This window comes from Grammomys surdaster, unplaced genomic scaffold, assembly GCF_004785775.1.
Source record: "Grammomys surdaster isolate TR1022 unplaced genomic scaffold, NIH_TR_1.0 215, whole genome shotgun sequence".
NCBI lineage: Eukaryota > Metazoa > Chordata > Mammalia > Rodentia > Muridae > Grammomys > Grammomys surdaster.
The window spans coordinates 4,825,871-4,843,379 of NW_021604660.1; the positions used below are offsets into that span (position 1 = coordinate 4,825,871).

A 17,509-nucleotide genomic window follows, 5' to 3' on the forward strand; every position below is an offset into this window, starting at 1 on the left:
CGGTCTTTCCCACTTGCAAGTGGCCACCTCACCCCTCTGCTTTTCAGGGTTTTGCCAGTCGTCAAAATGGCCGCAGACAGGCTTTTGGAGGCGGAGGCTTTTCATTGGCCAAGCTCTCGTTCGGTCCCGCCCACTTTCTCCCTTTGGGTTGCGCTGGCTCTGGGCTCTGCTACGCATGCGCGGCGGGGGCGGGCCGGCTTGCGGGCGGGTCTTCCGTGTGTCGCCGTCGCTGCTTCAGCCGCGCTACCTTTGCTGCTCTGGAGCTGCGCCGCCGGCGTTGGCGGCGCGAGGGAAGGGAGGGGACCGGCGGGGCGTGTGTGTGCGCGCACGAGGGGCGCCGCGGTGCTAGCAGTTCCCCTCGCGCGGGGCGGGCGGCCAAGGTGAGCAGCAGTCGGCGAGGCCCTGGACGGCGCCATGTCGGCGGGCGGCCCTTGCCCGGCGGGAGCCGGCGGCGGCCCAGGGGGCGCCTCCTGCCCTGTGGGGGTCTCCCCTGGCGGGGTATCCATGTTCCGGTGGCTTGAGGTGCTGGAGAAGGAGTTCGACAAGGCCTTCGTGGATGTGGATCTGCTTCTGGGCGAGATCGATCCGGACCAGGCGGACATCACTTATGAGGGGCGTCAGAAGATGACCAGCCTTAGCTCCTGCTTTGCGCAGCTTTGCCACAAAGCCCAGACTGTGTCCCAGATCAACCACAAGCTTGAGGTGAGCCTAAGGGGCTGGCAGCAATGGCATTCAACCCCAGGCTGTCCGAGGGCGATAGATCCCCATTTAACGTACTAGGAAAATGATCCTTAAAAACCTACCCATTGGACACCTCAGCTTCGAATATGATGGAGAGAGCGTTTTATACGTGAGTGAAGCAAAGGAGTGCGGAGCGGGCGGGGGAGGAAAAGGATGGAGACCGACGTGTGGGTCTCCCAGTGTCCTGTCATCCACCTCCTGGCATCTCATGCGGTGGGGCAGGAGCTAATCACACTACCTGCCTTGTAGGTGTTACTTTAACAGATATTAGCAAGATCTTCTGTCGGGAAATACCTCAGCTCTCCTCTTCTCCTTTGATAATGGCAAGCTAGACTTATTTTCAGACAATTGCAGCTCTGATTATTTTCGTCCAATAGCCCAGATCTACGTCGTGTCTGTACACAGAAACATCCATGAACTTAGAGGAATGTAATGGAATATATATGTTCCTATCTTCCTTCTCGGTTTACATCCACACTTGGCAGATATTACGGGCAGCAATGTCTTTAGAGCTTTCTGTCAATATTCAAGTAACTTCTAGCATTAAGATGGTATGTGTTTGTACTTTACAGTATTTCCCTAATTTCAGATCTTTGAGACTATGTAAAGACAATCCTTTGCTTTGGTCTGTAATCAGAGTGAAGGAAATGTGATTGCAAACAGAAATTCCAAACCTCCCATTTTGTGTGGAAAATTAAAGTAGGCCAGTATTACAAGGTTTAGAAATCATGGTGTACTAACATTATATGGAAAGCATTTTAGAAATAGACAATTTAAATAGAGATTAGGTCTTTCATTTTAAAAAGGTTGTTAAAAAAAAAGAGAGACACTCTGTGGTGTGTGAAGTTCTTTGTCCTTAGCTTTCCTAAGAGCGTCTCATCACTGTTACTGTAATAATGATAGTGCTAGTTCTGTACGGATTAATGTGTACGCTAGATTGGTTTCCTGTCCTTGCTTAGTGCTCAGCAGTCTTTCGTATTAGTTAGCCATGAAAGACATTTGCCATTAATAACACCTTACATATTATGGATGTTATGGTTTCTTTTTGGAAACAGTGAGATGCAAGTTCTTATGTAAAAGCGTTAAGTTTAGATAAGACCGGCTCTTGATCTATTTTTCAATGAATGGTAATTTCTAAAGCTGAGTTTTCAGGTAGTATTTAGTGGCTTTTAAAATAGTATTTTAGCTTTAAAGATCAAAGATTAAGAGTAGGTTTTGCCAAATAACATACATACTCTCTACATATTTAACCATATGCTGAAGATAAATGGCTTTTAAGACATAAAATAATTTTAACTTGTTTTTTAAATGACCTAAGGAAGCTAAACAATAGTACTTTCTGATGTTAGCAATAAAGTCTGATTTTGAAAAAAAAAAAAAAAGGATTCTTTTCTATGAATAGAAGGTACTCGTTTTTTTGGTTTTTTTTTTTAATTTTTAAATATTTTTTAAAAATATTTCGGCCGGGCAGTAATGGCACACGCTTTTAATCCCAGTACTTGGAAGGCAGAGGCGGGCAGATTTCTGAGTTCGAGGCCAACCTGGTCTACAGAGTGAGTTCCAGGACAGCCAGGGCTACACAGAGAAACCCTGTCTCGAAAAACCAAAAAAAAAAAAAAAAATTTTTTTTTTCTCTAATAGAATGTGCATATAATAACTTATGTGGTTTTCAGAAACTATTCTTACCTATTCTAAGTCCATCTCCCATCATAGGAAGTAGCATTATTTCTTAAAGAATGCTAGCATATCACAGTGTGACTGTGTTTTTCATTGTGAATGCAACTCTTGATTCAGAGACCTTAGAAAATAATAAGGGGAATAATTTGAGTTTTGCTGCTTATATATATATTCAACTATACATGATTCACCTGTGTTAATTTTTTTATACATAAGACTTCTTACGTAGTTTTCGTAGAATAACTGTGTACTGCTGTGTAAAGACTAGTCACAGCTTTCAAAGTAGACCTAGTATGCCACATGCAGAATCTTAGGTGATGTTCTCTAAACTGTTGACAATATACTGAGATTCTCTCAGTATTGAAATCTTATAAGAGATTTTGGTGCTTTCTTACTCTGTTTTAATTTTGTCTCAATAAGCAAGTAAAGCAGGTCTGCTGACTGCTCTTTAAGGATATTGAAGTAGTATATGATGCTGCGTACTATTTGTGTAATAAATGTATGCCTAGTTGTTTTGGAGATTAGTACTCAAACCATCTTATAATACAATGTTTTTATATTCTCAAGACATGGATAACTCCAATGTGGGTAATTTATATCTGTAATCTCAGATGGTAGAGGCAGGAGGATCAGAAGTTTAAGGCCAGTCTGGGCCACGTGAAACCCTATCTCAAGAAAACAGGTATAAATAAATGAATAAAACAAAAACCCAGACAAATGGAACTTGTGTATCCTTCTAAAATGCCACTTTCTTCTGTTTAATAACCTGTCCTTCTGTTTTTAGGTAATGCTACATCAAATTAATCTAGTAGTTGGGAAAACACTTTTACTGAAAAAAAATCATTAGTTCCTTTTAAAATTAAATATAAATATCATCTATATAGCAGCATTTGCCATATGTTATATTTGGCAAGAGATATATATATAAAGGATTGCTACTGAAAAAAAAAATCAGACTATTTTGAGGTGGCACTGTTTCATATAAATCTCTCAAACTGTGTACCTGGTGGGGAGTTCTTGCGATGGTGAGACACTTGGTTGAAGCCCAGCTAGAATCACCAATGAAATAAGAGTACCAGTGGCAGTAACAGCCATAGAGGAGCAAAGGCAATGAGCCAGTGCCTTAAAGTAACTCACCTCTGTTTTGGAATGTGTGCTGTTCCTTTTAAGAAATAATAGCAAAACATGGTGGTCCTTGCCTATAATCCTAACACTATGGAAGTGGAGAGGATCAAAGCCACCCTCAGCTATACATTGATTTCAGGACCATCCTGGGCTACATGACACCCTGTTTCCAAAATAAAAAAAAATACACCTTCTATTACATGTCTTTCTTCCACAGTAGGTGAACTAGTTAATGTCCTGTGAAGTGATTTGTTGTTCAAATAATTACTGGAGAAATATTAGCCCTTGGTCAAAAGTTATGTTAATATTAAACTGATGATATACTTGTTTTTGTGCAGCTTTAAGTTTGTACTGTTTTATTTATTTGTTTGTTGGTTGGTGTGTGGGGGTGTGTGTAAAGGAGAAAGTTCAACGTCAGGTATCTCCCTCCTGTTTTGAGATAGGATCTCTCAGTGAACTTGGAGCTTACCAATTTGGATACACTGTACTGGCCAGCAAGTCCCTGGCATGTCCTGCCTCCACTTCCCAGTCCTGGGGTTACAGATGACTTTCCATGTCTGGCTTTTTACTTGGGTGCTGGGGATTTGAACCCCAATCCACATATTTGCATGGCGAGCATTTTATCAGCTGAACCAGCTCCCCAGCTCCATTATTTTTATTTCTGAAACAGGGTCTCTTATCATTGCTGCCCCAATCTCTGCTCCTCCTACCTCCGTCTCCCTGAAGGAATTACTCTTAACCCAAGACTGTAGTGGACAAATAGAAATTAAGCTAAAAGATACAGAAATATTGTTTTACATTATATAAAACAGATGTACTAGGAAGTAGAAAGTATGGTGATGTGTGAGAGCTCATGGTGCATTTGAAAACCTGGGGAAGAGTTGAAGGTACACAAGAAGTGAAATTCCAGCTAAGTGTGTATTGCTAGGTAGGAAGCAGACATGCCTTGTTGCATAGGCTGTGCCGTAGACTTGGGCTTTATCATACGTAACAGGAGCAAGCATTTTTAAACTCGATGAGTGTCTCAGATATGAGGTTAGAGTAGACTTTCCTGGTTATAATATCCAGGTTTTGCTATAATAGGCTCTCCTGGCAGAAAGTTTGAGGAAATAAGAGTGAATGCAAGAAACTCTTCAGGAATGTCAAGGTATACATGTGACATTATGGAAGTAGAAGTGATATAAGTAGAGAAAAATGTTCAGAGCACGAGAACCTTGAAAGGTAAAATTCAGCGGAGTCCAGAGATGGATTAGAGTGAGGAAGGGAGGGATGAAGAAATTTAGACAACTCTATGGTGTATTGCTCTTGTGTAGCAGGCTGTCTGGACAGATGGATATATGACATTATTAGCAATAATGATGTATAGCTAACTTTATTGATCAATTACTATGGATTAATCTTTTTCCTAAATGTATTTGTTTGTTTGCTTTTTACATATTCATCTCATTTTCACAGCAATTCTTTAAGAAAGTTTATAGTTACGGTTTTTCTTATGTTATTTATAGAAAAGATGTAAGAGGCCCACACTAAGCTAAAGAAGTCATTCTGTATAAACAAATTTATGCTAGGAGGGGGAGTGGGAAGACAGATTGAGAAGCATCCAGAAGAAATGGGATACATAACTTAGAAAGGAAAAGGTAGACTTCAGGGGATGTATTACTTACTTCATTGTGTTTTTCAATGAAAAAATAAACTTGAACATATTTATATTTAAGGGAAAAGCTGAAACTGTGGGCTAATATTAAGACGGGTAATATTAAGATGCTGGGTACAGATAAGACACAAAGAACTGGCACAATAAGTGACGTTGCATCGTTTATATAGCAGGGAGTGAAAGATGACAGGAGTAGATGAGGTGGGGGGTTGCCAGGATTCGGTGAGATTTTCTTTCACCTTTCTTCTCTAAAATAGGAACTCAGGTCAGCTGCTGAAATAAGAGGAAGGACTTGAAGAGAGTGGAAGAGATTGCTGTAGACATACATCAGAGGAAAGTCCTGTTGGCCAGAGAGATGAACTGTCAGGCAATAAAAGACCTAGTTGGTGTCGCATATCATAAACATCATGACAGCCAGTGTGACACATTCATACAAGTAATACTTAGATTCATCCAGTGCTGAAGCAAAGAATTTTGTTAGATGGACGAGGAAGTTATTGAACTGAAAGTAATAATGGTGAAGAAATGGAGGCATTTAAGGTGAAGGAAGTGAAGACAGAAGAGCTGGTCTTATGCAGACACAGTGGCCAAGGCAGAGATGGGAAGGTGGGATCACATTTCTGATAGGAAAATGAATTTGTTGGTGTTGTAGTCATTAAATCAACCTCAGCACCAGTTCATGTTCACCAAAGTGATGCTGAGAAATAGTGTCATCCAAATTGAGTAAAATTCAAGTATGTGTGTGTGGTTTTAGAACTCGACTAAACGTTGTAAATATTAATATATATTAATTTGGGAGGGGATGGATAATAAATATTTAAATTTCAATATATAGTCTGTGCTGGCCCCTTGGGGTTCTCCTGCCTCAGCCTCTCAACTATTATGATGGCAGGCATGCAATCACGCTGTTAATGTTGGTACCATTTTAAATTTAAAATAGCTTTTCCAAAATCAAATCAAATGAGTTAGCAGAGCAACATTGTTATCTTTATTTTTCAAATCTTTTAACATCTAGCTTAATGGGTAATAGTTGGATTCTTACATCTATTTTTGTGTTCAGTTTTATTGTGATAGCATTTTGTTGCTAGGAAGAAAATTTGACCTGTAGCTTGAAAGGGAGGAAGAATAGTAGTCTGATAGTCCTGTCAGATAACTGTCTTATTCTCTGGTAAAAGTTGACAAGAACCCAGGAGGCAGAGGCCAGCAAATCTTTTGAGTTCCAGGCCATCATGGTCTACAAAACAAGTCTGAGGCCAGCCAGGGTTGTACAGTGACACTCTGTTGTAAAACAAACAATTTTTTTTTAAAGAAGTGATAAGAGATAGTTTCTTTGGAGCTCAGACTAGATGGGTGTGTTTGAGTGTGTGGCTGTAGATGTAAGATAGTTTCTTAAAGGTTGGCTGTAATGTAGAATCTAAAGCAGTAGGATGAACTGGTCATACAATGAGTTTGTCTTTGAATTGTTTTATTTTTAGTGCACAAAAGAATGGGTTTCAGTATGACATTTGCCATACATATTTATCTTTGTACTTTTTTCCTCTGTTGCCTACATCTCTGTACTTATTTCTCCCACCTGTCTACCTTCCTGCACCCTCCCCCACTGGTTTGTTAATAAATATTGGTCTGTCTAGCAGGTTGAGTAGCTCTTTATCCAGGGACAATTATGTAATATCATGCATGGATCATTTTTGAAATGGTTTGCTGATTTTGTTTTAGCTCCTCATGTATCTTACAGAATTTTTTAAGTATTATATTTGTTATTATTTTCCATCAAGAAAATCCTTAGGATTGGGGAAGTCATCAAGCTCATGGTAATGAATTTCAGCTTTCGAAGGATTGCAATTTTCACTCAGAAACTCCAGTTTCATCTTCAGTAACACATACTGTCATATTCATTCTGAGGAATGTATCTACCACATTTTAATCTACTGTTTTGCCCTTTTTTATATTTTGTTTTTGAGACAGGGGCTCACTGTGCAGTCCAGGCCATTCTTTAATTCATGATCTTCCTGTCTTAGTCCCTGGGTGCTGGGATTGGATGTGCAACACCACACTCAGCTACTTGATCCTTCTCCCAAGTAAAGATGCTCTTCAGAGGGAAAAAAGTCCAGTTTTTAGTCAGTTGCCTAGGTGCTTTTTCTTTGAGATAGCATGTGTTGATTTATAGTAGATATGCATTGCTTCTGTCTTATCACATAGAAGGTTAAACAGACATGTACGCAAAAATCAAAACATATAAGAATTAATAATTTTTTTTATTCATAAAGTACATTATGAGAAAACTAAATGGCTGTGATGCAGAGAATAGCAAGTGCCAGTACAGTCTGTGCCCCTTCATGCGTGGTCTTGTGCTCATGTGCCAGCACAGTGCTCACCAGAGCTTTTGCATGTTAGTGCAAACATCAGCCTAGTAGAAAAGCAAGCAAAGTATTAGTACCGTGAAAGTGGCTTGCACCTGTTAGAGTATCCCATGGGACTTAGAGTGAACTCATGCTTCAGTAATGGCTGAAACTCTCTGAAGAAAAAGTAGTTATGCATTTCTGTCCCGCTTAATCTTTTCTTTGGAATAGTTTTTAATTACATTTTTAATTACATATAATGCGTGTGTAATATATATAAATAATAATGTGTTAAAATGATTTATAAAGGCCTTGAACATTTTACTTTAACTCTTAGGTTTTTTTGTTTGTTTGTTTTTTAAAGATAGTCAGAAATGCCTCTCAGAAGATTCTCTAATACTTTTGAAAATAATGCCTGGCACTAATTAGCATACATTTCATTCTCTTAGGTCCATACTATGCACCAGGCCTCTATAACCTTAGCCAAGGCAAGAGACATGGTTTTGTTCACCAGTGTGTGTGTGTGTGTGTGTGTGTGTGTGTGTGTGTTTTCAGATCACAGTCCAGTGTTAGGTATGTCATTGGAATTCTGTGGATATGTAATGGTGTGGAAGACTAGAAATAAAAAATCTTCTATCTAGACTGCAGAACAATTTGTGAAGAAATAATCACTAATGAAGTTAGTGGTTGTTATGATTGTATAGAAAATAAGTTGTACTGACTAGATAACATTTTCTTGCAAAACTTTCCTAAGCTACATGAGCAAACTGTTTGAAGGTTGACGTGAAGTAGGAAGGCTTTGAAAAATGACAGGTTTGACCACTGAATGTATTTTCAGTGTATAATATTATATTAGCCTTGTGTTTTAGAATGAGATTCATTGGTTCTTTATAATTTTGAAGAGTAAGAAAGATACCATTTGAGTATAGGGAGGAGAAAGAAAATAGTGGAAGGTCCTTATGTAAAGGGTGAGTTAAATGATAATTTGAATAAGAAGAAAGGGGATAGAACCAATACTTCTGCTAGTTACATTGTCCCTTTGGCTCTTGACACAAATGAAAAGGCCTATGGGGAATGATTGGGCTTCTGTCAGATAGATGGCAGTCTTTTATATAAGAATCGCATGGTACATCCTTTTAAAAGTACCTCTCGGGTTGGGAGACGATGACATATAGGATGACTGTGCATCTTTTAGTAGGAGAAGCAGATAATGCATTAAAGGTGTTCTTAACTATTTGAGACATGATTATCAACAGTACATTGTATGTTGTGTATGTAGTATGTGTGAGTGTGTGCTGTGTCTGTGTGCACACATGTGTGCATGTATATGCAAGTGTATGCAGGTATTTATGAACATGGAGGCCAGAGGTCAAGATTGTCTTAGTTGGGTGTCTTAGTTGCTATCCACTTTTTTTTTTTTTTGAGACAGAGTCTCTCATTGAACCTGGTGCTCACTGATTCAGCTAGGCTGGCTGAGCTGCCAAGCCCCAGAGATCCTGATTCTGCTGCTCCAGCACTAGAATTATGGACTCATGTTACAAAGGGTGAGTTCAATGGTTAAGAATTATATTGGGGGGGGGGGAAGAATCATATCAGTAAGGAATTGTCTTTAAAAAGATTTTACCAATTGTTTACCAAGTATCAAATAGTCAGCCATGAGAACATACATACAAGTAAAACTGTACAGGTTTTATTTAGAAAGAAATATATGTATGTGTGTGAGTGTGTGTATGTGTGTGCATGTGCAGTACAACAGTAAATGAGAAAAGAGGCTATGAATTTGAAAGGGAGCAAGGAGAGGATTTAGATGGAGGAAAGCAAAGGGAGAAATGGTGTAATTAAGTCATAATCTCAAAAATAAAAGAGAAAAAAGGTTTTTTATGTATGAATGTTTTTGCCTGTTGTATATAAGTGCAACATGTATATGCCTAGTGGTTTTAGAGGTCAGAAAATGATATCCCGTCCTCTGGAACTAGAATTAAAAACTGTTTTGAGTATCCATATGAGTGCTGGGAGCCCAGGCCTCTACAAGTGTAGCCAATGCTCTTAACCATCGAACCATCTCTAGCCCCAGGAATTGTCTTGATAGAATAGTTTAGAAGGCTAAGATGGGGAACAGAACAGTAATGACTCATTCAGTGAAGGCTGATAGTAATCCTACAATCCTACAAGGTAAAATGCCTTTCTGTATCTCCTTCCATTTCTGGAAGTATATCATTTTTACTTTGTGCAATATATTTTAAAAAGTATAATGTACTTTATGATTAATGATTGACATTTAATTATTATACTTATTTATAAGTATTATTTTGATACATTTATTATGGTGAAAACATTTAAAAACAAATGTTTTCTAGCTATTTTGAAACATACATATTATTGTTAACTGCAGGTATCTAACTGTACAATAGAACACAGGAATGTATTCTTCCTCTCTACCTGTGACTTTATATCTGTAATTGATCTTTACCAATCCTCGCCTCTTCAAATCTTCATACCTCTGGTAACCACTTGGTCCTCTGCTTCTATGAAAACAGTTTTTTAGGTGCCACATTTAGGTAAGATCATTCAGTATTCAGTTTTCTATGTCTGACTTATTTAATATCATATCCTCTGTGTCCCTTTACATGGTATTCTTTTATTTCTGAATACTATTCCATCATGTCCATATACAACATTTTGTGTGTGTGTGCACATGTACCATATTTTCTTTGTTCTTTTATCCATTAATAGGTACCTTGGCTGATTCCTTATCTTAGCTATAACAAATGGTGCTACAGTAAGCATAAGATTCCATATATCTCTTGGATGTACTGATTTTGTTTTCATATATCCCTAAATTGTGAGATTGCTGACAATTGTTTCTTTGGTGTTTTGGCTTCTTTGCTTGAAGAAACAACATTCTGTCTTCTATGATGGCTATACTATTAGGTTTATCTTTTTCCCTTCTTATTCTTGCTAGTGTTTTTCTTGGTTTGGTTCCTTTGGTAGTCACCATTTTAACAGGGTATGTGCATGTTTGATATTTTGTTATAGATTTGATTTTATTAGTTCATAAGTGATCCCTGTTGTTAAACTTTTTTAATATACCTGATTCTAAATAGTTTATGAAATGTCTACTCATGTTTTGTCCATTTTTAACTGGGTTGTTTGTTGTTGAGGTAGTCCTAGTTCCTTGTTTGTTTTGGATATTATCTCCCTATCAAATACATAGTTTGCAAATACATTCTTCCACATTGTAACCTGTGTCTCTGGTTGTTGGGTTTTATTTTGCTGTTTCTAGTGTGTTACAGTTCCTTTGTGTATGTTTGGTTTTGCTACCATTTGTCTTAGTTACTTTTGTATTACTGTGAAGAGGCACCAAGACCAAGGCAATGTATAGAAGAAAGTGTATTGCAGTGTACTGACTCTTGACAAAAGCTGGCAAGAGTACATAGTGGGTAAGGGACAGACTTCTTCAATAAATGGTACAGGGAAGTGCTGGAATTTAAAGTGTCAGCCACCACAACCTGTGTTCTGTGTCTTTAAAATACTTTTTGGGTGTTAATTAAAGTTAGAGGTTGAAATCAGCTGCTGTTGTTTGTTTTTTTAAAAAAAAAAACTCAATAGGTTAAGTATAATCTAGTAATTCCCATCAGTTACTTAAATATCAATTATTGGTCACCTTAAACACAAAGAATTCACAATGATCTCTGTTTCCTTACTAAAAGTGAGCTTTTATTCACTCGTGCCCTCTCTTCCTCCCCTACCTTCCTTTTCCTTACTTCTCTTCCTCTACGTCTCATAGATATGCTGACATCATAGAAAGGGCTCTTTGACCCAAGTGAACAGTACAAAAAAAGATTTAGGTAGTTAATTCTCAGTAGTTTACTGTTTGTTCAGAATAAAAGTTAAAGTGTAACTGAGGAGCAAGTGGTGGCTGCTGGGAGTGGGAAGGTCAGATTCTCCAATGATGTAGCCCTGAGAAGCTACAGTCGGTGCTTCCCATGGATGGCACTACACCCAGGCACATTCTGGGAGTGCCGAATAGACTCGATGGATGGGTGGATGGGTGGATGGGTGGGTGGGTGGATGAATGGATGGATGGATGGATGGATGGATGGATGGATGGATATGTGGATGGAAGAAACAAACAAAGATGGGAGGGGAGGGAATGATGGAGGATGGGAGAGGAATTGTAGTTGAGGGAATAGGGAGTGGGCTTGATTAAAACCTACTGTATGCGTGTACAGAGTCCTCAGACAGTACTGTATGCACTCAAGCAACACACACACACACACACACACACACACACACACACACATACACACACACACTTGAAGCAGAACTGTGGAATATCATTTCACTTTAAATAAAAAAGTAGTGACACACAAGGAAACTTACAGTATAGTATTTCTTTTGTAAATATCTTTAATGAAATTGTTCTGAATAAAAGGTTTCATATATTTATTTGAGAGGGCACAAATGTATGGTCTACAACAGTGAGAAAAGATCGTCAAGCAATTATTTTTTAACATTTAAACTAGTTTCAAGTTTATGTGGCTGTATGTCTTGGCTAAGCTGTTTAAATCCTGATTTCCACTTCCTTAACTGTAAAAAAAAAAAGTTAAGTATGATAAGTAGAGATAATGTACATGCCTGCCATATGGTAGGTAGATGCTTGCTTTGTGGGAGTGTGAATATTATTGGCACACTAACCACATACTGTGGTGACACAGGCGTAGTTTTCCTCTGGTTCCCTCCTTGGTACTGATTCTTCCACCGTGCTGCTCCGGAGATTGGTAGTGGATGCCGGAATATCCTTGGCCACCGACCACCTAGATAGTCTTAGAAAATATGCAGCTTTGATTGTATGACCTAAATCTTGTCGTAGACATAGTAATCATGTCTTTGTATTCTTGTAGGTCCCTTTCTAGAGTTCTGCCCTGTTCAAGGGTGACCATTAAATAATATGTAGAAACTTTAAATAACTAAGTTACATTTTAGGCAAGAAAGAGGTTACTAAATATTATAGAATTTAGAGTAAATTTGAAGCAGTCTTATTCCCAAGATATAAAATAGCACTTCAGATTTTGATACCTGCATCTTCTATTTTTTATTTTATGTGTCTGGTTGTTTTGTCTGCTTTTATGTCTGTGAATCATGCATGTCTGGTGCCTGTGAAGGCTAGAAAAGATCATAGGATCCCCTGGAACTGGAGTTACAGATAGTTGTGAGTCACTGTGTGAATGCTGGGCATTGAACTTGGGTCTTCTGGAAGAGCAGCCAGTGCCCTTAATTACTGAGACATCTCTCTAGCCCCAGTATTTTCATGTTTAGCCAAATGTGAGGAAATTAGTTTATTTAACTGAACACATGTAATACATGACTTTCAAATTGAAGACCCATTCATTCATAGCCCTATTTTCCTTGTCCTTTTTGGAGGTAATTAGATCTAATTTTCATTTGAATCTTTTTGTTAGTAACATAGATTTTGAATGTATTAATACATCATGCTATTTGTGGATTAAAAGAGAAAAAGTAGATAACTAGACTATGTATGTCTGCTAAGGAAATACATGGTATAGTCATGTTCTTACTGGAAAGACTGAAAAACATTAGTTCCAACTTCTAGTTGACAAGAAATGCAAAGAATGAAAAACTGTATAAGAAGACATTGCAAAGAAAAAGTCAAAACCAAAAGAAAGACAACAGTAGGAAAGGAAATCAAACAATGTTGTAGATTAAAATAGCTGAATTTAAACTTTCTTGGATGTGCCGGGCTAAACACAAGCTACATAAATTGCGCAGAGTACATATATTAGGAAAATAATTTTTCTTTTTATAATTATTTCAGAGGTCATAGAATCCTATAGGGTTTTTTGTTTTTTTATTTTGTTTTTTTTGTTTGTTTGTTTAAGCTTTCTAGACCAGGCTCACTTGTACTTTAAAAGAACAGGCTTCAAAGTACACTGAACAATGTCTAGCGGGATGTGGCTTTAAATCTTTATAATTTTTTCTTTGGTGGATAATTTGTTGAATAAGTTCTATAAGCCGTCTTTTATGGTACTGGTAAGTTTTTTTTATTCCTGGAGTTTTTCTGTTGAAGATTTATCAAAGTTGATTAAACTGTTACTTAGGGCTGGTGGTAGAGCACTTGTCTAATACATACAGGGCCAAGTTTGATCCCCAGTGCTTAAAAAGCAAAAGCAAAACCTCTTACATACCATGTAGACAACAATGGAAATGAAATACTGCTCTCTTTTATATGTTACATATGTTTGCCATATATAAGGATTCAGTTGCTGCTACTAGTACCTCTTTTTTTTTTCAAATGTTGCCCCCCCAAAGATTTATTGATTTATTTTGCATGAGTGCTCTATCTGCATGTACACCTGCATATCAGAAGAGTGCACCAGATCTTGGTATAGATGATTGTGAGCCTCCGTGTGGTTGCTGGAAACTGAAGTCAGGACCTCTGGAAGAACAGACAGTGTTCTTAACTGCTGTTCATCTCTCCAGCCCTACTATTATCTCTTTTAAGTATTTAAATCATAATGAAATTTCAGATTTTGCATAAGAAATAGTCTAGATCTGACTGCATTGTATTGTACACTAGTGTGATGTTGCTGTTGTATGTACTTGAAATATGGCTAATTCTGATTTACATATGCTGCACAGATATCTACATAACGGACCTAACGATGAGGTAAAAAGTAGTAACTCAGTAAGTAAGTGTTACAGCGACTATGTTTACATATGTTGTGTTAAATAAACCATACTACAGAAATGTATTTTATCCAGTCTTTTACTTGTGGTGTACGTGTGGGTGGGTAGGCAGATGTGTGGATATGTGGGTATGTGTGTCTGTCTGTGTCTGACTTCCAAACCCTAATTGTTACTTTTCTGTATTCATGTGCAAACACCCAGACCTGACTTTTTTAAAAAATATTTTTACATTGTGTGCCATGTCAGGTCTCCCTTTCCACCATGTGGGTCCCCCAGGTGTTATCAATTAGTATAAATTAGTATAGTAAATTGGTGTAAATTAGATTATCAATTTGATGGCAGGTACCCCTACTGAACCGTCTCACTGGCTGCTATTTATTAATGTAGTTATCAGAACAATTTAAATCAAATGTCTGGCTGCTTCTGTTGCACAGTGTTAGTCTAAAATATCACAGGTTTTCTATTAAAATAAAAGTAGGAAGTGAGAATTTGTGATCTAAGGAAGACTGATTAAAGAACTTTAACCTAAGAGAAGGCAACTGAAATCACAAATAAAACCTTAGGGCAGATTCTCCAACAACACTAGGTGTGAAGGTACCCTCACAAACTCCAGAATATGGTGGGCTGAAATAGCAGGACCTTCCTATGTCTCCTGTGGAAATTTTCCTGTATGGCAGAAGGGTTTCCAAGGAGGCCTGACACAAGTCACCAGCAAATGCCAAAAGGAGAGACTATCCCTTTGACTGGAAAGCTGAAGCAGGTAGGTCACAGGCCAGAGACCTGCTTCTTCGCTACAGGGACTCTAGACAGATCAGTATGGGTGTGGGTGTTGCCCCAAACAAGCTGAAGATTTCAAATGTCTGGGATATACTCTTAGGAGTTTAGAAATTTTCAACCAGATCTCCTTTTGTGTATGTATGAGTTTGGTATGGGGGTGCGGTTTGTGTGTATGTGTTTGGGGTGTTGACCATTCTCCATCTTAAGAAAAATCATACCGTCTATTTATGGATGGTAGATGGGTGGGCACATGTCATGGTCTTCACTTGAAGGTCAGAGAACAACTTGGAAGGTCTCACCTCCCACCTTGGTTTTTGTTTGTGTTTCAAGACAGGGTCTCACTGTGTAGCCCTAGCTGGTCTGGAACTCACTATGTAGATCAGATTGGTCTCAAACTCAGAGAGATTGGCTTCCCTCTGCCTCCCAGGTACTGTGATTAATGACATGTGTCACCCCATCAGGTTGCCATCACCTTGTTTTGAGGAGACATCTGTCTTGTTCTTTCTGCTGCTGTTATGTACTGCAGGCCAGTTCTCCCTCTAGATTACAGGTGACTCTTCTCTCCCTCTAGGAGTACTGGGATTGTGGCTGCATCCTTCCACATCTGGCTGTTTATGAGGGTTCTGAGATTGAACTCAGGGATCAGACTTGTGCAGCTAGCACTTCTACACACCTACTCATCTCCCCAGCCCTCTGCCTTTATTTATTTGGTTTGAGACATGGTCTCTCATTGAGCTTGAAACTCATCAGTTAAGCTGAGCTGGCCAGAAAATCCGCTTCAGGGATTTTCCTCCTGTCTCTACCCTGTCTTCATATACAGAAGTGGGAATACAGAATGGTGCTCCTCTGTGAAATCAGTATGGAAATCAATGCAACAGTAGTTCCTTTAAAAGTTAGTTGTAGAAATATCACACAACGCAGAATTTTCACTTCTAGTATGTACTCTAACATTAACCTCCACAACTTCTGTCCTAATGCCAATTTCTATCAATTCTTAAGTTCACTGAGTTCTGTAGACTTTGAGTCTGGTTAATGTGGGTGTGTGGTATTTTGATTTGTTTATATTGTTTTGGTTTTAAATAATAAAGTTTATTTAAAAGAAAAGTAAAATGTATACTACAACAATGATTTTCATAGCATTTACTACATAAGTAGTAAATCTAGAGATTTAAGGTATATGGAGTACATAGGTTATATGTAAATATTAGTCATTCTGTGTAAGGGGCTTGAGAGTATTCAAGAGCTGGACATTTACAAGAGTCTTGGAACCAATCACAAAACAACTTTCTATTCTATAACCCAGAATTTTCCTTCTAGATACAGTCAAGAAACATAGATTCAGTATTTAACAATCGACAGGTAGTTTTATCAGTATCATGTTTATCATCAAAAGGGGTACCCATTGAAAGTAAAAGAAATTGATGAATTGTGTCTTAGTGAAAAATCACATAAAATGAAAATATAGTATAACTAAGTCTTAAACACACTCTTGATGTAAAAGGCCAGACACTCAATGTATACTACATTTGCATTTGTATAACATTAAAAGAAAAAGACTGCTCTTTTTTAAAATTGTGTGCTTGTTAAATAGATACACTTATTTTTGCTAATATGTTATTTGTGCATTGCTCTGATGTAAGCTATACTGAACAAAATTATAATAAAATTATAAAAAGGAAGGGATGGCTAGGGTCGTAGATCAGTGTTAGAGTGTTTGCCTAACGTACACAAGGTCCCAGGTTCTAGCCTCAACACCACCAACAGTGACAACAACAGAGAATGAGAAGTCCTAACTGATAGAGGCATCTACAGGAAGGAAAGAAAGCAGTGCCTTTGTTTCTTTTCTGATCTTTTCTGTGATAAAATAAACTGACAGGAGCCACACATGGGACCACAGCCTGTAATCTCAGCACTGGGGAGGCAGGGACAGGTACAGCTCTGTGAATTTAGGACCAGCCTAGTCTTTTGGTTCCAGGCCAGCCAGAGCTATACCAACTCTGTCTAAAAACAGTAGCAACAACAAAAAAAGCCTCACAGGGTACAGGCACCTGACACACAAGCCTGAAGAGATGACTTTGTTCTGTCCCAGAACTCATGTCGAATAGAGGAGCGAAACCACTGGACAAAGTTTTCCTCTGACCTCCCTCCACATCCCCGTACCCTCTGATACTACTAATGATAAGCAAAGTAAAAACTAAAAATTCCTCCTCTGGCAGAAGCAGCGTTAGGAAGAAAGATGCTCATCTGTGTCATATTTCCATGTTACAGCCCATCATTGTGGGGCAGTCACACAGCAGGAGCTTGAGGTAGCTGATCATATTGCATCCACAGTCAAGTTTATACTCTTAGCTCCTCTACCCAGAGAATGGTTCTACTTACAGTTAGGATGGTCCTCCCTCATGAATTAACATAATCGAGATCTCCCCTCCCTCCCTCCCTCCCTCTCTCCTTCCCTCCCTCCCTCCCTCCCTCCCTCCCTCCCTCCCTC

The 17,509-nt window shown here is 38.5% G+C and overlaps 1 protein-coding gene across 1 annotated transcript in view; it reads left to right on the forward strand.

Annotated features, from left to right (window-relative positions):
• The first annotated feature begins 414 nt into the window (after positions 1-414).
• Gopc (golgi associated PDZ and coiled-coil motif containing) overlaps positions 415-17,509 on the forward strand; it is a 38,939-nt gene continuing 21,844 nt past the window's right edge. The window contains exon 1 of the mRNA XM_028772612.1: positions 415-702. Coding sequence (XP_028628445.1) covers positions 415-702 — 288 coding nt within the window. The remainder of the gene's footprint in view (positions 703-17,509) is intronic.